Below are 22,500 nucleotides of genomic sequence, written 5' to 3' on the forward strand. Positions count from 1 at the left end.
AACACATGTTTTCATACCGATGGCTGTTTTGGGTAACATCAACGGCACCTCATGCATGGAATTGAATGATGCCAATTAGCTAATGATCATCTGTAAGAATTTATACTGCAATGGAATAGCAGCAACAAATATAATGCTTGTTATTGATCAGCTGTTGAATTATTTATTCAAAATATATCAGAGTAGCCTCCCACTTTGAGACGACAATTCCAAATGTTAAAAAATGATTTATTATGAATGAAAAAACGCCTTCATAATGACGCCATAACAATAAAAAAAAAATGTTATTTCTATGTGTGTGTGTGTGTGTGTGTGTGTGTGTGTGTGTGTGTGTGTGTGCGTGTGTGTGTGTGCATGTATATATGTGTGTGTGTGTGTGCGCGCGTGCGTGCGTGTGTTTGTTTGCATATGTGTGTGCTTGCGGCCCACCTGAAGCGGCCCCTGGGTTTTTCTGACTGGATGGACATGTAGCTGGTGCTACTGATGTGAGAGGCACTGCTGGTGCGAGACAGGGCTGACACGTCGCTGACATCGCTGTCCGAGGACTTGTGAGACACGTTCTCACAGCTCCTCCGCTGGTCCTTATAGAGCTGGGAGCCAGAGAAGGGGGGGGAGACACAGGGGGTTAGACAGGCAGCACAACTTACATCAGATCTATCAAGAAACCTGCTTTACTGTTTGGATTATCACAAAGCAGGAAAGACTGGGAGACTGGTAGAGGTGGTTGAAGAGGAACAGTGGAGATGGAACAGGGATTGGGGATCAAGGGGCTTGTGCAGGTGTTTCAGGGGAAGAACAGAAGAGCCAGGTCATGATAGTGTTCCTCAAGAGAAGAGCCAGGTCATGAGAGTGGTCCTCAGCATAAGAGCCAGGTCATAAGAGCCGAGCCTCAGCAAGCTTGGATCATGATGAGGAAAAATCCTCTGGACTATTATTCTTATTTTTTTCTCTTTGTAGTGATTTCAAGGTATACTTTCAAGGTGAAAAGCTTTCAATTGGTGTGGCTATCTTTTGGAAACTCTTAAATGTGACAAGAATCAATACAGCTGAACTTCTTTGTTTTTCTCCCAGTCTGACCTGGATCTCCTTAATCCTCGGCATGTTTCTGTGTTCCACCTTGGTAAATGATGCTTTTGACCGTAATGTCGGAAAGGACGCATAGGGGCAGCGGAGGAGGAAGAACTAAAGACTCGGGGAGCACGGTTGGTACCACTGCTACGTGACATGGGGCCTACCTCTCGTTTGTTCTTCAGGTTCCTGGTGAGGTCTTGTTGGCTGGAGGCCGCAGGGGCCGACGTCCGGTTGGAATGGACCCTAATTGGCAGCTGCCGAAGACGCTCCTCCGACGCCAGGGCTGGTGAGCGGTCATGCAGGGGAGCACAAGAGAGGAGGTGCGCTGAGCATCTAGGTACAGCTTCAGACACGGACGACTGGTAACGCGGAACTCCATACACACGAAAAACGCCCAAAACATTTGAAAGTTAGAGCTTTCAAATTAAAAAAGTTTAAAGTAAAAAACACGAGGATATGATTTTGTTATTTTCATATATATTCGTGTATATAAGGGTCTGTCTCAATCAGTCAACTTAATTGTTTTACCCACAATTCACCAAATGATCCAATCGGACCTCATGCCTGATGGAGGCAAACCTTCCTGAAACGACGCACGAATCAAGGAGCTAGTCCATGAAGCCATACTAAATCCCATCCCATGTTTTCCCCGGGGCGTTTACAAACTAAAAATGTGTGAGATAACACAAACGCAGTCGCTGAAACACAAACCAACGCAGACGAGAAACACACAATGGACCTCCACCCACCTTCCTCCACCGTACTGATTTTGGCCGGGACCTGGGGGAGCTGCCTCACCCTGCGGGCGGATGTGGGGGCTGCGGAGGACGACTGAGGGGTCCCGCCCTGGGGATGGCCCCTAGAGGGATGACAGAGAGAGGAGGAAGAGCAGGACAGGGGGTATTGGAGGGGTGAAGGTGATAATAAAAGGGAAGGTTTAGTTATTCATTTGAAACTGTTTGAAACCCCTCGTGGAGGGATTTGGGTGGTCAAAATGTTGACATCATGAGACTGACAATCCAAGGAAGGACGCTGATGTGCCTCCTCTGGCACATGTTCTGAGAAGGAGATCATGTATATTTATCAGGCCCTTCACATGAAGAATCGTTTCACTATTAACTTGGAATAGACTCAAATTAAAAGCAGACAGCATCAAAATCAAATGCATCGCTGTGGCAATATAGGTAAAAAAAAACAGGGGACAGAGGGAAAAAAATATATATAATAAAGAGATCAAAAGTTTAGACATATGCAGAAGTCTTTGCCATAGGCAGAAAATTAACAGAAAACACCATACAAGTGGCGATTAAATTAAATTGAACTAAATTAACAATTTAAGTTAAACTTAATTTAGAATTTTCAAGTGGGAAGCTGCAGGACTCAGTGAGCAATTTGTATTACAGCAGCTGAAAAAAAAAGAACTTTATCTGTGGTTGTCGCAGGCCTGTAATAAGCCTGTCTAATGAATTAATTTGGCCCCAATGAAATGATTGGATGACCTTCATGTCTGTCTTCATATCTACTTACTCGGTAGGTAGGTACCTGATATTTCATTGGGCATGACTGGGCCTGAATGTAGGGCCTCAAACACATCAGAATACACATTGAGAGAAGACAAACACACTGCCAAAGAACGGAGAAGGAAGAGAGACACCTTGTCCAGCCTCACATTTATAACAGAGGTTCCCAGTATTTATTCAAATTAACCCTTCTTTTAATTTGGTATTGACTTACTAATAGCACACCAGCACACACCAGCACAAACAAACATGAGTGACTATCATGCATGATTTAGGGTCAAAATAATTACCAGATCATTCAAAGAATAAACAAGTAGAGAAAACAACAATCCCTGAGTTTACAAAAAACATATCCTATTAAACAACACTCTAGTAGCTTGCAGTTGTGTAAGTGCATTTAAAATAATTTGCCAAAACAGCACTTAAACAATACCAACAGTCTGATGTAGGATACATAGTATATCACAGGTTATCTATTGTGTATGGTGTTTCTGAGCAGTTCAACTAATTACATTTGACAAGAGTGTTGTATTTGTGTCTTTGTTGTGAGTTGTCAATTCAGGCAATACAAAGGTCATGTGGTCTCTGTCAAGCTCGTTAACATAAGGTTGGCATGATTCCACCCTTTGAAGGGTACTATAAAGAAAGATGTGAAGATGGTATTTATATGATGTATAAGTTTCCTTTCAGGATAAACACAAAAAAGTTCTAACGAAGAGACTTGACCTCATGACTGAGCTGACACATGACTAGTACAGCCTGGCCAGTGAACAGGAAATGGTAAAATACATGATTTTGAACTGAAGTGTCATATGTTTGTCAGGCAATCTGATAGACATATTGGATGAGATGTGATGTTTTCTTTTTTTCTCTCGAGATGCGAAAACGAGTATACATGAATACCATGAATATCTGGTAAGATATTCAGACAGAAAATTTGCACAGATCCTTAACCTGACCCTGACCTAAACTTCAGAATCTCGAAAGTAACAACTGATGAGATTCAAATGAGATAACAATCTCAACAATCTGTCATGTAATATTTTAACCACAAGGGTAATGTAATATTACAATATCTTGTAATATTTCCATGCTTGTATGTGAATACAAGCATCTCCAATAAAAAAAGCCTACATGTAAACATTTGGTTGAAACCAATCGATTTATGATATCAAAGGATTTTTCCCTTTTCTCTCTAACCAATCTCTAAAATTCCTCCCAAGAGGATTGACCAATGAGCACACACCAGAAGCTTTAAGGCGCTTGAGGAAAAGTGAACTGGAGCCGTCCTGTTTGTCTGTCAGACTGAATGACGGACCGACTGGGCCCGGCTGAACTCCATTACTGCAACATTGCGGGTTGACATGGCAGGCCTCCATGTCTTACCTGCCATCACGGACACAGTCAGCCAGCATCCTGCCCAGAGTGTGACATTCATGTGTTCCCAGGGTCCCAAGGTACCTGGAGAGTGTCGGTTTAACCAAGGAAACACAACAGGGAAAGATGGACGCATAGCATGACACACGATGTCGATGCCAACTATGGGGTCGTTGGTCTTTAAAACTCATTGATCTGGAAATAATACCCACTACAGCTGGAATGGGGAAACACTGAATTAATGGATGAATTAATTAAGGACTGAATCAATGGATAAGTAATTAATGAATGGATGGATGATGGAATTGTGAAACAAAGACATGCTTCCTTTCTTGACTTGTTTATGTGATTGGTGGGTGAGTAGATGAATGACTGAGTGGATAAGTGAGTGAGTGAGTGAGTGAAAGTGCTTGAGTCTGTCTCAATTTTTTACTGAGGTGAAATAAAGTATTTTTGAAAGGGAGCAGCATCCATATTCTACATTTATGAGATGAACATTTGTATCAAACACACACACACACACACACACACACACACACACAAATGCATGTCATACAGTATTTAAAGTATTATAGTAGTAGTATATACGGCCCCGTCTCTAAACGCTTTTGATACAGACTGAAGAGAAACTACAACCACAGAACTACTTCCACAGCAAGCACACACACCAATACAGCTGGCAAAGGAATCCATTGAGCTGCAGCTACCTGAGAGAAGAGAAATCTATAGCAGCCGAACAAACTAACAGCTGTAAGGAGCACACACACACACAGCGCATAATCACGATCCTTGACATCATTCTTTAAACCAGACCAACGGAAAGCACAGAGTTTAAGCCATTTAAGCGAACACTTCAAATAAATGAGGTGATTTCTGTAAAATGACAAATAAGATGTTGTGAAAGAGTGAGAACAAGTTATTCAAGTCAGGAGACTACTAAATGCAAATAAAAGTGAGGGTTAGAGACAGAATTAGCGTCAGTTCATTGCATGATAAATGATATCTAAAACAATTGTATTTTGCTTGTTTTCTTAAGCTCATTAGGATCTTCACTAATGTGGAATTTCACGTTAAAGGTGTGTTAGCTTGTCGGTGTGAAATAAACAGTAACGTTTACTTAAGAGGTTAGTATGGTAGCAAGCAGCTTTTAGCATCAACTGAAAAGGGAGGTGGGTTTACTACGAGGGTTGAGGAGATTCAACAGTGTTCTGAACCCCAATGGACCCAACCTTCAGCAGAACATACAGTGTTCTGAATCCCGAACAAGGACCCAAACAAATTCAGCAGGGCTGGAACTGGTTAAGAAAGTCCATTTATTTTTCCTTTTAGTGACAATTTGTTTACTTTGGTCTTGGCTAAACCAAACTGTGCTCATTTAGCAAATAGTGCTATTTATTTGGCGGTCAGGCCACAGTTGGGTCCAGAATCCAACCCCAGAGACACAGCACTTGGGTGTGTGTGCGTGGGGGGGGGGGGGGTACCTGTCATCTTCGGGGGACGCATGTTGGATAAGAATCCTGGGGCTGGCCGGACGTCTCCGGGGCAGGGATTGGGAAAAAGGTTTTCTATACACAAGAATGTGAAATTGCTCACTTCCAAGATGTGACGACGCGGCCCTTAGTTCCAGTGATAAGCCTCTTTATTAATATTATACTTTTATCTCGTCCACATTAGACTTTTTTAAACAAATGTACCCGTTACAATGGAAAAGCAGAGTGAGGAATTGTCACCCTTTTTGTTGCTTTGAATGGCATTCGTTCAGAGGAGAGACATCAGTAATTCAATCCCCATTTGTTTGTGCCAAATACATCTACTATACAATACATTGTAAGAAATGGTGTTGCGATTTGGTAGTAAAATATATTCATACAGTTAATGGTTATGTTACACAAAGTATGAAGCATCATAGGGTAAGCATGGGGTATAAAGCCTCTGGGTTTAAGAGCCACTGTGAAGGTAAAGCTCTCCATTCTAGGGGGGTAGTGAATAACAGTTTAAAACATTGAAGTACACCAGTTAGGTACGGTTGTGACTTATTTAGGGTTCGGCATGAAAAGGAGGACAATAAAATAGAATCAGAATAAGAAAAATAGATGGTGTGGGGGGTGAGTAGGAGAGGTCTGTTGGAAGTGGATGCAAGTAAGTTGGAGACAGAGAAGAGGGTGGAAAGGTGGAGGGGAGGAGAGGAGTGGAGATTAAGGAGGGAGGTGGGCTGGTACCTTTCAGACTCTGGTGAGGGGGCATGGTAGTCTGAGGGCAGACAGTTGGTGCTAGCGCTCCGAGCCCTGTCCAGAGACGGCTGCACATCACTAGGGGGCGCCAGAGAACAACATGCCGTCCAATGCAGAATGAGGCGGAGGAAGATGATGAGGATGAAGAAGATGATAATGGGGGGGAAAGGGGGAAGGGAGGAGGAGGATCACAAAAGAGGCGGGGGAAAGAAAAGAGACAACCAAAACAAGTACATAAAGAGATAATTTTAGATTGTCAAAATCATAATGGTCCTCTGATCAAAGGAAACAGAATGAAGACATTAAGAACAGGTGGTTTGACACCAGACACACAATTAGGGAAGGGGGCTGTCAAGTTGAGACAGTGATGCAGTTTGAGGACAAAATATCATCGTCATAGTAACCATGACGAGGACTCCTAAATAAATACCCTCCTCTTACTCTGTGGGCCTGTCATTCAACCCTGTGTGTATGTTTGTATGGTTTTATGTGTGTATGTGAGTATGTATATGTGTACATATGTGCATGTGCCTAAATGTGCGACTTAGTTCTTAGGCTTGGACACGCGGGCTGAGGATAATTATTCCAACCAATAAAAATACATTCAAGGATGAAAGTAAAGGAAGTGTAAAACTAATTAAAATAGAAATATAATAATAATAAAAAAGAAAATTTTCAGCTGAAAACAATAAAATAGAAATGGCTGATACTCACCTGGAGAAAAGTGTGTGTGTGTGTGTGTGTGTGTGTGTGTGTGTGTGTGTGTGTGTGTGTGTGTGTGTGTGTGTGTGTGTGTGTGTGTGTGTGTGTGTGTGTGTGTATGTGTGTGAGCTATTAATGTTTTAACCTTTCACAGTATCACGGGGGGGGTGTAGTGCTGCAGGCTGACTCGTGCAGGACTGACCTGTGCAAGCTTGTCTGTGTGTGTGTGTGTGTGTGTGTGTGTGTGTGTGTGTGTGTGTGTGTGTGTGTGTGTTACTGTGCCGTTAGGGACCTCCTGACAGCCCTTTGGGGGACACTGCGTTTGAATTGTTGTCTTAAGCATGCACACAGCAGACAAAGCGAGGGAAGGAAGGGAGAAGCAGGTAGGAAAATACTTAAAGATATAAAGAAAGCCTCCAGGACCTAAAAAAAACTAAAAGCACCAACAGCTTAGCAATGTTTCACCCTCAGGGGAGATCTCGCATTTTTAGATGTCCTTTCCATGCAAGTTTTCATTTTGGAAAATGTGTTGGTTTCAGGTTACTCCATTTAATATATAAGCAAATGATGTGAGCCATTCACACATCCACATCTCTTCCAAGGGCAACAATGCTGGCTAATTATGGAAATAAGTATTGCAAAAGCAGGTCAGCATACTGTTCTATATAATGGGGCGAGCCTTCGTCATGAACTATGCATGCCACTTTCAACATAATTTGCAAAGATGTGAGACAAATGAGAAGCACTAACATGAGCAAATGGCATATGTGAATGATTCTGTATTTTAAACGATCACAATTCAGCAACAAATCTTTTGTTTGGAAAGACAATGGTTCCCTCTAGTGGATAGACCAACATACTACAGCTATGGAATACCTTTATGAAACGTATCCCAAAGGAAACTTATCTCAGTGCTACTCTATGTTCTGTTTCTGTGTATAACAGTGACGATTAATGGAAGGAAAGAATGCATGAAAAATATATAATTAGATATATGAAGTCCCGACAAAGCTTTAAACGCTTGTGCAGAGCCATGATACAATGATGCCAAAAGCCAAATATAGAAACCAAAACAGGAAGAGATGTGGTGATTGGCTGGTGTTACCTGATGTGTAGGCACTCAGCACTTTTGCCCCGCATTGATTGGTGGATCATGATGAGCTTACTGGGGTTACCATGGCAACGGATGACACGTGAGAAAATCCGTGAACAACAGGAAGCACAGAGAGAGAATAGGTGAACAGGGGAGAGAGAGACGGTTCTGCTCATAAGCCAACGTCACACACGCACGCGTGCAAGAGCACAAACTCACACACACACAACACAAATAACAACTATATCTAGACGCCCACATACAGAAGGAGAGGCAACAGATCACTGTGTGAAGGCCTAGAAATACTACAATTTCCTTCTCTACTCTCTGAATAGACCCCGTTACAGTCGTCTTACACAACACATGGACTTGGCATGTGTGAGCAGTCCATGTCCGACACTCAAACACAACGAGGTGAGCTGAAACAAAGAGCTAAAAGATGATTAAAGGAGGATGAATGTCAATTCTTTCCCACTTGATCTCTCGCACTCTTTCACTCTTGGTCTCACGTTACCCTCGCGCCGTCTGTCAATAGACACAAAGTACACACGGACCTGTTTGCACGTGTTCCAGTTTCCTCACCAGACAAACAAAACCGGGAAATGCGGCAGGTCGTCTGGCATCAGATAAATGGCACACACTTTTACCGAGGCACCGACACAAACCGAGCCGTCTCTGGGCCGAGTGACCCGGCCTCGGGCAGAACACACACCGCAAACACACAAGTGTTGCCCTGGAACCGACCTGTCCTGGAGATAGTCGTGGCTCTGGTGGTGACCCCTGGAGGAGTCGGGGTAGCGCTTCGGGGAGCGAGAGCGCCGGCTCTGGGGGATCTCGTCGTCCAGGCTCCTGCAGACGGCCAGAGGGACAGACAGAGGGACGAACGGAGAGTCAACACAGAGACCGGGAGGGATGAGCAGCAGTTAACTAGACCGAATAAAGAGGACGGGGGGATCAATAAGAGAGAGGTATGTGAGGAAGAGAGGAGGAAGGATTGGGAGAAGGATGGAACGATGGGAAGAAAGAAAGAAAGGAAGGAAGGCAGACACAAGCAGATAGACAGACAGACAGGCAGTCAGATAGACGGGGAGATCGTTAAGAGAGAGGTAGAAAAGGAGCAGAGGAGGTAGGACTGAGAGAAAGAAAGATTGAAAGAAAGACATAAAGAAAGAATGGAAGGAAGACAGACAGATAGACAGACAGACACTTAGATAGTCAGAGTCAGGGAGAGAGAGAGGGAGGGAGAGAAAGAGGGATGGAGAGGGAGAGAGAGAGAGAGGGAGGGAGGTTCTGGCCATCCTTGGAAGCCATCAGACAGACACTTGGCTTGTGCTGTGCGTGAGCCAATTAAGCCCAGCAGGTAAAAGCAATGTTGGCAGCTGGGCTGGCCTCCGTCGGCACGGGCCAGGAGAATAATAAAACATTAGAAAAAATTAAACGAGCGGTGTGGCAGGGGGTTAATATCCCCCGGCGTTTCATTAGTATATGGGCCCAGTCCGCTGTCTTCCAACCACTGTTCCTCACTCTGCCTACCCCCGTCCATCACTGATAGTTCCACGTTTTTGCCACTTTTTGGGTTGGGATCAATGGGTTCTGCTACTATAAATCCAAACTGTTTTAAAAACGATATAATTTAGGGTTATCTTTGTCTTCCTTTAGTTTCTATAAGTTGTAACAGAAAGGACAACAAGGAAAGAAATACAAATTGCATACATTTCCCAGAAGTCACTTCTACAGGGACTGGGGGGATGGGGGGTGGGGGGGGGGGGGGGGGGGGGGGGGGGGTAATGATGTCATACTGACCGCTGGGTGGGGATGTTGGGTGGCCGGGAGCGCGTACGCCCCTGCTCCTCGCGGTGTGGCGAGACGGAGCGAGATCGGAGATGGTGATTGGACGGTTGGCGCTGCTCCGGCACCTCCAGGGTTGACAAGGGCTCCCGCTGTCTCTCCCGGCCACGCCCATCTGCTGCATCCCCCCCCACACAGCACATTCATTTATGTAGTGCACACCACACTTGAGAGAAAGCTAAACAACGTGTTTGTATCGGTCATTAATATCAAATCAGCTTCTGATGTAGTACTATTTTTAGCATGTGCTTTTGCTTCTCTGTTGTTGGAACATACCGAATGAGACGCTGCTGCGAGTCAGTGTACTATGTCCTATGATCATTCACACGTAACACCAAATTTTACTCTTGCTCAACCTGTGACCTTTGGGGGAGTTGAGCAACATAAAATCCTTGTTTCTGTGCATAATTATACGGATGCTTTAATTTTTTAAACGTATGACACATTGTGTGTATCAATACACAAACAGCGTTTGTCAAGGCCTCCCATGTAGCATCACAACAGGAATCATGAATGCACACTCTTGCATGAACAGTCTGTTAATATGACACAAATCAGAACACAAGTCGGAACAACAGCAGAGCTACCTACAGCAAGAGGAGAAGTTGTCTAATTGGCGTTTTGTTTAATTGAAAAGGTTTGGTGCCGACGAAGGCCCATCCCTGAGGACGGGTTATAAATAGCCCCGGCAAACCATCAGCCTTGAAGAGAGCCCATGTATCTCTGCCGCCCAACGTGATTGGCTGCTACTACTGACAGAGAAGAGGCTCCTCAAAGCCGGCGGTTTGGGAGTTTGTGTTTGTTTGGAGGAGTGCTATTGAGGCCCTCGCTGTCCTGTTCTCCCGCCATGTAGGGAAGATGAAAGAACATGGAGAAGAAAACTGGTCGGAGAGAGGGGAGTCTTGTGTTTTTCCCCTCTCTCTCTCTCTCTCTCTCTCTCTCTCTCTCTCTCTCTCTCTCTCTCTCTCTCTCTCTCTCTCTCTCTCTCTCTCTCTCTCTCTCTCTCTCTCTCTCTCTCTCTCTCTCTCTCTCTCTCTCTCTCCCCCCCTCTCACTCCCCCCCACTCACTCAATCACTCTCTCTCTCTCTCTCTCCCCCCTCTCCCTCTCTCTCTCTCTCTCTCTCAGACACTTTATTTCCCTCTATTACTCTTGTTGCAACATCTCTTACAGTCAAACAAAAGCTCAATAAATAAACACACGCATGCACACATGCCGAAGACACACATTTAAAAACACACAACAATCACACACAAACACACATTAGTGCACACACACACACACAGGAAGAGCTTGTGGTCTTGGATCGTACATGGTAGTATTTATCTCATTGAGCTCATTTCCCAGGCTTGTGCTTCTATTTATGTCCGGAACACCTAATAAGAGCAGGGCTATGTAGGCTGACTGCTATCTAGGTGCAGTCAAGTTACACACAGTCAACAGCAAGGCACTGTTTCTATATCAGGAAATTATTTATGGTGGTCTATCATGAAACCAGTTTTGTCATTTTGATAATTCAGGTTGTTTGCTTGTTTATATATATAAATATGTATATGTATGTTTTGGTTTAAAATGCATCTGCCACCAGAAATAACCTGTTTTTTAAAGCCGGCGGACGATGTGAAGACCCACACCCACCTTTACACACTACTGGGGTAGTGTCATCAAACTCAGGCTCTGTTACACGCTGAGATCCTACACACACACACATCAGACATACACAGACACACACACAAACACACACAAATATACATCAGACACACACACACACACACACACCGGATAGCACAAACATGCATCCAGCAGACCGACATGCATACAAAGCACGACACACATATAAACTCTGATGCAAATGCAGACGCACATCAGACAAACACAGATATCATACACATATCATGTACACTCACACACGCAGATATATACAAACATACAAAAGACATACACACATACGGGAGCAAACATTATGGTTAGAGTAAGCAGACATCAGTGCACACAGCTTATCCTTGTTATGTCAGCCTTGACACAGAAACACACAACTCATGCGGATACGCCAATACATACAGATATCCATAGGTGGTACATATATGAAAACACACACACACACACACACACACAAGCTCACAGGGCAGACTTACGCTGCAGCTTCTTGGCCTGGGCTTCTGTGTTTGTGTTCCTGCGTGGCAGGTAGGGCGAGGGGCGGGGCAGAGGGATGGAGGACACGTCGTGGGTCTGGAGGGGGTACCAGTGGGGCTGGTCGTCCAGCTTCGCTGTCTCCAACTCTATCAGGATCTACCATGGGGAAGGACCAGCAGCACAGTGATAGGTGCGTGTGTGTGTGTGTGTGTGTGTGTGCGTCTGTCTGTCTTTCTGTTTGTCTGTGTGTTTAGTGTAAGGATGGTGGGATTGTGGTTTGGGTTGGGTGGATTTTGTGTGTGTGTTTGTGTGTGTGTGCGTGCACGCGCGTTTGTGTGTGTGTACCTGTCTGTCTGTATATATGCATCTGTTCACGTTGACCCATATGTCTCTCTCTAAATATAAGTTTCTAACGCTGTAACAGCGCGTGCGCCTGTGTGTGCCGCTTCTCCATAGGTGCCCCTGTCTCCTCCTCTCACCTCCCCCATGAAGGTGCTGTCCTCGTCGGGCATCCGGGGCTGGTCCCACACGGTCAGCTCCAGCATGTGGTTGCGGAAGTCCCGGCGGTGCACGTGCGTGTACACAAACTTCTGGCTCCACTTGGGCTCCACCGTCTTCTTCACCGTCTTCGTCCGCCGCTTGCTCTTGTCGCTGTGGGGGGAGAGGCGGGACCCCAACACACAGAGGCGCAGAGAGAACGCACAGAGACACAACACACTGAAACTGTGACCACGCAATCAGGTAGAATTTTGAGGCCATTTTCAAATCATGTTCAGCTGAAGAGTAATCGCTTCATTTTTTTTTTACAATCAAATAGAAATAATACTGATACACTTTTTCTACTCTCCAAGATCACTGTCTATCCTTCCTTTCTATACTTCACATTCAACCTTATAGGTAAAACCGTCTAACTTTTAATTCTACATAAGTTCCATAGGTCCCTGCAGCAATACAGTCAATGGGCCTTAATAATGCAGCCGTGACTCAAGTGCTGTCCCGTGCATATTTGATAACATTTGGGAGACATTGTATCGTGAGGAAATACTACCTAAACTCAATTTGGCTAATTAAGCTGAGCGAGGACGTTCTGTAGGCTGTCCTAACCGGCCGGCGTCCAGACACAGTCGTAAATTGCAGCAGGGCCATCCATTGCCAACAGTTTACAGATTGTTTCACTGAAACACATTGCAGCAGCATGAGTTTATCCTCAAGATCATTATCTTTAAATCCGTTGCTTGAATCAAACCTTAAACTGCACAAATGGACTGAGATGTATTAATTAGTTTAACTGCAGCACAGACATACTGGCCAAAAACATATTGCCAACAGCACGACCCCATGTGCATTTAAAAACCATGGTTGACTAATCATAGATTCAAATTTACCCAAGATAAAATTTGATATATTCATCCTTTCAAATGTTTACAGACAAATGTCGCATCAATGATGCTGGTGTAATTTCTGGGGATTCATATTTCATCTCAACATGCGTGCGGGCAGACAGGATGTTACACCTATGGCAATGCTACAGGGGTCTGAGAGTGCAGCGGTGGGAGGCCTGACTAGGAACTGTCCTCAGCTGTCCTGTATTAAAAATTTAGCTCCTCGTAAAAGTTATGGGTGGAAAAATATTCTTCACAACTTCCCCACAAGGAAGCGTGTCCCTTTTAAGAAGGAAGAAGAAAGCGGTGAGGGTCAGCCTCGCAGAGCACCACAGGAATTATAAGTAGCGCGTGGATCCATTATCAACGATGAATTAATAAGGAGAATATAAACAAGTGAAACAATTTATAAATCCAACTTCTAAATAAAATAAATACATACAATCAGGTTGCCCATATAATGAGTTAATGGTGGCGTGCTGACTCATTTTTGTGGGTTTTCTTGTCGGAAGTTTTCAAAAAGATGTTTGTACTTCATACTGCATGAAAGGCTTCTTAGCAGGTTAATGTAAGCTACTTATAGCATTAATTTAGGATATTTAGCATGTAAGATACTTTGCCTGTTAGGGTGCTACGAATGTTAAGGTGTTAGCCTACTTAGCATGTGATCGCCAGTTTAGGAGGTCAGCCTCGTAAGGTACTTAGCATCTTATCGTTGTTAGCCCGCGACCCAGACAGCAAGCCAACATTGTAAAAATATTGATTTTCCATCTGAATCATCATTATGGTTGATGAACGGCTTGAAACAACTAATCACCCCACACCTGGTGGCATGTCATGGGACCTTTAAAACAGCACCGCTATTTCTTCTACCGCCGGTGAACACCGGCACCAACGCTAGCGTAGTGCAGCCTGCCGGCTAGTCTATCAAATGAAAGGCAGTAACCCTAGCACTTAGCACCTTGTGCTACCCGCAGATGTGACCGCGGCGGGCCACCATGGAAGCCCCCCCACTGGATATGTATATCATTTTAAAAAATGTCTCCTATGCTACCGAATTTGTTTCCAAGTGTGCATATATGTGGGAGTTCTGTTTAACTTTAAGGCTAATTTTTTGCGTTGCGCTTGTATTTTCTGTTTGAGATGCTCTTACACAGCAGATGGGGACAGCCGCCGTCACCAAATTCACTTTTACCCAGGCTGCGCAAAAGTGGCTGCGCTATGCCCAAGACCAGGCAGGAGGGACGGGACGACAAACAGACGTCGGACCATAAAGTGTAACTAGGACAAATAATGAATGAATGAAATAGCAATGAAAAGAGTGTAATAAAATGAATTATTTTTTAACCTTAAACAGTGTGGTGTGGTCAGTGTTTTAGGCTAGGCTATGGGCATGCAAGCTTCCAAATGTTCCATCACTTTTTAACATCCTGGCTGTCGATAAAGCAGGATATTCATTATAGGCTAATTCATTTAGGGCATTACATTTTCGTATGCCTAGCAATGATTTTCTATGCTTAATAACGATTGAAATTCCATTGAAATTATGTCGATCCTTAGTTCAGTTGAAATTTCAACATTGTTTCAATATTCCTGATAATTGAAATAACATTGAAATTCCGTTGATCTATGGACAGTATTTCAACGTTGTTTTGATATAAAAAAAAGGGTGCAAAATGATGTAGAATCAACATCAGAGTTCGATGTTGATTCAATGATTTAATGTTGACAACGGAATGTTGATTTAACATAGTTTCAATGACTGTTTGCTATCTGGGTAGTGTCCTTAGCATGTTAAATAACCTAGCTTGTTGGGGTAGGGTCCGACTTTTGTCTAGTTGGATTCATCCTGTATAGAGTGGGACATCGGATCGCCGTGGCTTCGCGCAGTGGGGGGTCTGGGAGGGCTACCTTCGGTCCGGGAGGAAGTACATCTTGACGTAAAGGCTTCTGGGTCGCCCGTCCGGTCTGAGGGGAAGCTCCACGGCCTGCAGCACGTTGACGATAAGCTGGTGGCCCGCTTTGTCATACCACAGCTTCACCTGAGTGACGGCACGGAGGCAGGTGTTTAGAGACAGAAATGCACCATGCACAGGGACACACACACACATGAACAAACACACACACACGCAAACAGGCACGCACACCCACATCATAGAATCATAGCGTAACACTCAATTATACCCGCAAACACCAACGCAAACACACTCGGACACGAACACATGCATGCACACCGAAGCCTACAAGGACACAAACACTTCAAACCAAAGCTTAACACTCGCTTGTACCCGCAATCACGTACACAAACACACACAATTTCCACACCGCATATGACCACACATATAGGCTCATGCTCATTAATCATATAAACGCAAAAACACTCTCCACCCCTCATGCACTGTATCCCTAGAGCAAACAAGCTGACATAGGCCTACACTCAAACTCTTACACACACACACACACACACACAGACATACGTACAGAGATCTGTCCAGGCAGCAGCTGCGGTGCGTTTCGCAGCATGCCGGCGTTGGAGGGAGACTGGACGGAGATGGACGGTCGGTCCATCTTGGGGGACTCGAAGGAGCTGGAACCTGCTGCCGGAGCCACAGTGAGGAGAACAGGAGGGAGGAAGGAGTTTGATTCTAAACCCAGACCCGGGAAAATACACACAGCCTGCAGGAGTTATGTGGGAACCTTGGTTCAAGTTGTAAATTATGAATTAACACTAGTTTATTCAGATTGTAGAAATTGTCAAATTGGATTGTTTAATTTGTAAATTGCAGCAGGTGGGGATGTCTAGTGTGATTTTAAAGTATGTGTAAGTAGTATGTCTTACAATAATTAAATGTTGCAAAACAGGCATGTTGTGCACTGTTCATTTGTCTTTCGACAAGTCAAACCAGTGCTTAGGGTGTCTGTTTGCCCAAATGTGTCCATGCATCCATCAGGAGATACACTGGGTCCGTACCAGTTACAATAGTTAACCCAGCAGTTGTGTGCAGTACTGTTAAATAGGATGGCATCCATCAGACCGGTTTTTCTGTCATTTATGCTGACCAAATGATTTGTATATTTTATGACCGATAAAATATCTCGAGGGCAAGTTGGCCATTCTATCTGTGTGGACGGTGTTTGTAACAGCCATGACATGAAGAATTTGACCTCTTATCCCAGCCCATTAAAGCCAGAGATAGTATCCTCTTTTGATGACAAGGCCAGTACTGTGATAACAACTTTGATCTGGATGAACAGTCTGAGCAGGAAGAGGGCAATCGTAGTATCCTGAGGATTTGCAAATCAAGAGATTGAATGAAGCTTTGAAATACTTATTAACCGTTTTGTTTATTCTCTGAAGAAAGCCACTGTGAAGAAATAACTGAGTTTAAGAAGGGACAACACTTCAGAATTAAACATCAGGAAGGAAGATAGTGATAGCAAGATAGGGATTTCACTTAAACAAAAACAAACAAACAAATCAAAAGGGAAACCGAGTGAGAGAGAGATGCAGAGTTAAGAAGCTAGACCGCATGATGAGAAAGAAGTGGTGTGAAAGAGAGCCATAGGGACAGACATACGGACAGACCACATGAGATACGTACTAGATCCTAATGGAGGGTGTGATGTGTCGGGGATTCTTGGGATATCACTGGAAAACAGAAGGAAGATACATTTCAGTCAGAGTCATACCAGCCCTGATTGGAAGAAGAATGAGTCACTTAAGTTCACTTCACAGGCAAGCATGCTCACTATACGTTCTCTACAATGAGTCTTAAGTCTTTTTTTTTGTCATTTAGAAACCCAGGTAGAAATATTGTAGGTGTCAATGAACAGAGTAAAAGCAGGGGGGGGGGGGGGGGGCAAAGAGCCAGGCTCTTGTCATCAATCCAGTGTTTCCCAGGGAAGCATGGTGGCATTCGTGGCAGTCCAGAATCATACAAGAGTACGCCCACAGCAATACAGGCCACACCCACTATTATACAAGGCACACCCATTATTGTATAAGACCCGTCCACAGCCACATAGCCCATAAGCCCACCTAGGATAACAGCTGCCATGAATATCAGCCCGGGGACCCAAGGGAAACACTGGCAATTCTTTGTCCATGATCTTTAAATATGCTCACAGTACGGCCCCTCTTGACACTATTTATTTCCCTGTTGGTGTCAGCAGGGAGCCCCTCAGAGGTTAGGGAGCCAAGTCTTAAGAATCGAAGAAAAGGCCAATTTATGGTCGACAATTGTGTAGAATGCATGTGATGAGCCGGAAACGGCCCCCACACGTCTCTTTATCTCTGAGGCAGCAGCATGACCCGCTGTGGCACCACACTGTCCGGTGGTGAAAGCCACACAGAGATAATGTATTTGGAGCTGTGAATTTAGGACACTGCCTGTGAGCATCTTTAAATTTGAAGTTACTATTTTAGGTTTTAGCACCGACTTACCGACACTTTGGGTAAATGTTAGAGCAAAAAGACTTGATGTTGGAATGAAAGGACCCAATGGACTGCACAAAACATCATAAAGCTTACAAAAGCACATATACTGTCCCAAGACTGTGTGAAATGGCCATTTTGCATCCGTTCTTATGAGCATGTAAGTTTGTTCAGTTAAAGAGGGGTGTCAAACTAGTTATGTTTTATTACATGTTAGTAAGAAAGACCTCTGATAGGAAGGGACTTGTAAGCATATAAGTGATCTACTGGATCTTTCTTCTGTCCCTACAGTATAAAAATTTCCAAGGCATTTTTCTTTAAATCAGATTAGAGTGTCAAGTTTATAGAAATGTAACTCTTGTCAAATACTGGTACTTGCGTCCATCTACTGTATGTTACTAGCCAACAGTTGTGTTTTGGGAGTACTTGTGTTGGATTCTGCAGCAGAACCCCTCCCAGTGATAAACAGGCCGACCTAAAGATCCTCATTCAAACAAATGATGTGCTGGCTGCTGTTTGGCTGGTTTTCTTGATGTCCCAGCCCTATACACATAGATGGGTGACAACTGTACCAATTGTACTAGTAGGCTTTTCACAACTTCTGGTCCTCACTAGGTAGGTATCTAACTAATTGCATTCCTTATTAGGTACCAGCTTGAAATTTTGTAAAATCAATGTACCTAGCTAAGATATATTATAATGCTCCAACTGAAATGGTTGGACGTTGCCATATTTCCTAAATTTACTGCCTATTCAGGTTAGATCCTTACAATAGAGACGTTGCCCATAAGAGCCTCAGTAGCACTGCTAATGGGCAGGAAAATGTAAATCTTAGGTTGAAAACGATTATAACCCCTCTTTAAAGGAAGAAAATGTAGCATCTGCAACTATTTGTAAAACAGCTGACATTTGCAACTGCTTGGCATTATTTCAAAATACAATTCAGTTTGATTGGATTTGGAGTGTGTGTGGGGGGTAAAATGGCAGAAGCAGCAGCATCACATACGGGTGTGGGGGACCAGAGGAGTGCAGATCATTTTAGAATGGGAAGACTGGGAGGCTCTATTAATGCAACAGGTTGTTTTGTTTACTTACTGATATTTTCTACACACCCTTCGCAAGTGTTTGGAGAGAAATTCATACATTCAATTTTTTAACCATTGAAGGAGCACGTTGTATTGGGATATTGCATTATTGTGGGAGGAACATTTTTGGGTGTTTTTATGAAGAAAATTATGATATGATTGTGGGGAATGAGGATGCCGTGGTGTGAAATGGAGGTGAAGGTTTGGTTCTAATGGAAGCTTCATCAAATGTGTCTCAGAAGAAATAAAGTGAAATTGCCAAATCAACTGTGAAATACTGCCTGAGCTTTGAACCTTTATATGGCTCTTGAAGACTCGATGAGACTCGCCTTAGCTAGATACAGTACATTCAGTGTACTCATACAGTGAGTCCTACAGTACCTGAAAACCACTAATGCAAATTGTCTTGTTCCCTGAAAATACCCTGACTATTTACTGTCACAACAATGCACCCAGCATTTTGAGGTTGTACAAAAAGCGATGCAAGGTGATAACACAAAATCCTAGTTGTATCTACATGAAATTGCAGTAACTTATATATAATTGTGTGAATTTGAGACATAAAGCTGGGCTCATCTAGCTGGTTCTTAAAATAACTCTCCATTTTACAATCTTGGTGTAATAGTTGAATTCTTTCAGTAAATATACGGGAATACATTTGATATTACTGAAGTCAAAAGTGCCTGCTTACATGCATGAATAGAGAAATAAGCCAATAAAAGTTAACCTTTAAATTTCAACAGCGGATAGGCCCGGATGCTGTAAGTAGTCATTCAGACTCTGACAGAATGCAAGCACTATTGCACTTTTAAAGGCAATAGCACTCAAGTCACAAAGGAAACTTCACTTGGCACTTGGCAGGTGCTGTGGTGGCTATTTTGGATCTGTTGGATGCGCCCACACAGCCTCTAGTCTGTGTACAGATTCAAACGGCCTTCCAGCGGACTGCCTAGATTAAATGAAGGGGTCAACGTCAACACAGCACATACAATGCTCTTGACTCCTTTGGTAGGCCAAGTTATAACCGGATATATCAGTGTTATATGTCATGATTATACCAATCAGTGTAACGCTTGCTATCATAATATCCTAACACACCAAGTTTATCAGAAAATCTATCCCATCTCTACCATAGCACCATTGCCTTGTGGCAAACGTTAACTCTGCCCCACAAAGGGGCATTGCTGCAGATGATCCATGAGCATTTTGAGGCTTTCCATAGACAAAGTATCTAGTGTAGTGGCTGGAATGTATGTGAGAGTACTCAATGCCCTCTAGTGGTCAGACTTGAATGAATGCTGTTTTGAATACGTTTGGAAAGGAATGACGTTTCATAGTGTGATTGTTGTGCAGTAGGGTCTTGTTCTTATCTTACCCAATAGGCCGGGATACCACTAGATCCACTTGGGGCTCGGCTTGAGACTCAAGGATGATGTTGTAAACTTCCTTCATGGTTGCCCCCGGCAACAGCTTGCCATTCCATTGTAAAACTTCATCACCTGAAATTCAGCATTTTTAAATTGTATTTGCTTTCAACCCTAATAAGTGTTTTATGAATCCGTAATTTGAGTGTGTTGAGAAATTTATTATATAATCATAAATTAATTGTGGCACTTCTGGCCAATTCTGAGTTACCAAGGAATGGGTGTAGAATGATCATCCCAAAAATATCCTCAAGACACTTGATTGCCTTGATATATTATATATATATATTCAGTTCTTACACAGCATTCAAGTGTTGAATCCCTTATTTAGCGTATCAGGTTCTATATAAAAACAGCTGCATCATTCAGAGAAGGTCAAAAGCTGGGAATGGGAGAGTTCCTGTTACATTGTTAATATAGTCGCAATAAATACAGTTTTCTGGTGGCCTGTTTATGTATTTCATACATGAGCAACAGAAGAGCAGTCTAGAAGTTTAGAAGTTTGGATTTGGGAAAATTGGGCCAACTGCAATCCAAATGAAAAAAATGACACGTTATATAATATAACATAATTTATATATATATATATATTTATATATTAAAATAGATGTATACATAAAATAATATAATCCATCGTAAAATTAGATTTTGTGTGTATGTGGGTGTGTGTGTGTGTGTTTGTGTGTGCATGTGTGTTTGTGTGTGTCCTACAGCCCACCTGCCCTTAAATGGCCCACGACGTCAGCCAGGCTGCCCTTCTTGACTTTGGTGATGAAGGCTCCTAGCCTCCCTGACTCTGTCACTCTGCCGCCCACCACCTGAGGGACAGGAGGGACCATCACAGCACATCAACACACTCAGTTTGGACAAAATCACTCTAGCACTCTATGTGGTCTAACTATTAAATTGAACTTTCAAATGTTTGGTAAACCATTTAGAAGTTCGGTAATCTAGGATAGTTAAAACGCAGTGCCTCATCTCTGTCGCCATGTTCTTAGCTTTACATGCATCTACATTATGTTTGTCCAGCTTCGTTCTGACCTTTAACCCCAGTAGGGCCCCGGCCTCTTTTGGCATGGCGGCACTCCTCTTGCTCAGGGTGATGCGTCCTATTTGATGGTCTCCTTCTTTGGACGGTTCCCAGGCTACGGGATGCTGTGGGAGGTCAAGGGGACATGTGAGCCCCTTGTAGCTGTCAGGCCGTCGCGGTGGAGCGCCGAATACAGACGCAGCATGCAGAACAGGACAGGCCCGGTTCGCAGGTCAGCGCAGAGACACATGTTCAGGCGTAACTTAAAATCCCATTTACATGCGATTCATTATGCACGCCTTCTACAATGAGATGCACACAGAGGTTATGCAGATATCATACAGAATAATTAACAGATTTAATTAAACATGGACACACGTCGTCACAAAATACACGCGCATACACAAAGACACACACACACACACACACAGTGTATTCAAAATGGCAGGGGAAAAAATCTTTGTAGCCCACTAAAGATATCCTCTATTTGAACTGTTTTCGAGCACAAACAAAGCGTGAGCCAGTGACTTACGTGCCATACACTGGGGTCGTGAGGGTAGCACTCCCAGTCACCTGCAACAGGAAGCAGAGTTAAGAATTCAGGCTCACCATCTGTCTTCTACAGTTTACACGCTACCATATTCTATAATTCTCTACGCCTCAGAGCTATGCAGATGCAACACTGCTGATCTGCTCCAGAAACAACGTTGAAAAGTGCAGATGCAGGACAGCTTTGCCTGTCCATTAAGAAAAAGGGAGTTCGGTGAAAAAGACTAGAAAGACGATGGAAGGAACAACAGGCAGATTTTGCGACTAAAACACACAAACGCACACACAAACACAAGAACACACACACACACACACACACACACATACCCACAGGCTGACACACATGCGACTGCACTTAAAAAGACACACAAATGTGCATATGCACCTCTGACACACCCACCTGCATCCACGCATCCACACAAACACACACACACACACACACACACACACACACACACACACACACACACACACACACACACACACACACACACACACACACACACACACACACACGCACACAAAATATTCAGATCACACGCTGCTTAGGTGGCCTCTTCACAAGATATTTGTTGAAATTTTTGGGACAGTGTTTATTGAATATTCAGGCCAGGGACAAGA

At 43.7% G+C, this 22,500-nt stretch overlaps 1 protein-coding gene across 4 annotated transcripts in view; it reads right to left on the minus strand.

Annotated features, from left to right (window-relative positions):
* Nucleotides 1-22,500, minus strand: part of rims1a (regulating synaptic membrane exocytosis 1a) — a gene marked incomplete at its 5' end in the record, with an annotated part of 55,340 nt that overhangs the window by 6,178 nt on the left and 26,662 nt on the right. The window contains 17 exons of one of the 4 annotated variants that reach the window (XM_079730066.1): nucleotides 430-590; nucleotides 1,236-1,354; nucleotides 1,821-1,930; nucleotides 5,450-5,533; nucleotides 6,188-6,277; nucleotides 8,007-8,066; nucleotides 8,739-8,843; nucleotides 9,798-9,960; nucleotides 11,977-12,130; nucleotides 12,454-12,625; nucleotides 15,268-15,398; nucleotides 15,838-15,953; nucleotides 16,959-17,005; nucleotides 20,252-20,375; nucleotides 21,019-21,118; nucleotides 21,342-21,455; nucleotides 21,863-21,903. In XM_079730066.1, the coding sequence (XP_079586192.1) occupies nucleotides 430-590; nucleotides 1,236-1,354; nucleotides 1,821-1,930; nucleotides 5,450-5,533; nucleotides 6,188-6,277; nucleotides 8,007-8,066; nucleotides 8,739-8,843; nucleotides 9,798-9,960; nucleotides 11,977-12,130; nucleotides 12,454-12,625; nucleotides 15,268-15,398; nucleotides 15,838-15,953; nucleotides 16,959-17,005; nucleotides 20,252-20,375; nucleotides 21,019-21,118; nucleotides 21,342-21,455; nucleotides 21,863-21,903 (1,891 nt within the window). The remainder of the gene's footprint in view (nucleotides 1-429; nucleotides 591-1,235; nucleotides 1,355-1,820; nucleotides 1,931-5,449; nucleotides 5,534-6,187; nucleotides 6,278-8,006; nucleotides 8,067-8,738; nucleotides 8,844-9,797; nucleotides 9,961-11,976; nucleotides 12,131-12,453; nucleotides 12,626-15,267; nucleotides 15,399-15,837; nucleotides 15,954-16,958; nucleotides 17,006-20,251; nucleotides 20,376-21,018; nucleotides 21,119-21,341; nucleotides 21,456-21,862; nucleotides 21,904-22,500) is intronic. The other 3 variants (XM_079730063.1, XM_079730064.1, XM_079730065.1) reach the window with 3 other exon arrangements.

The sequence above is a fragment of the Pollachius pollachius genome, assembly GCF_949987615.1.
Source record: "Pollachius pollachius genome assembly, chromosome: 2".
In the NCBI taxonomy this organism is placed as follows: domain Eukaryota; kingdom Metazoa; phylum Chordata; class Actinopteri; order Gadiformes; family Gadidae; genus Pollachius; species Pollachius pollachius.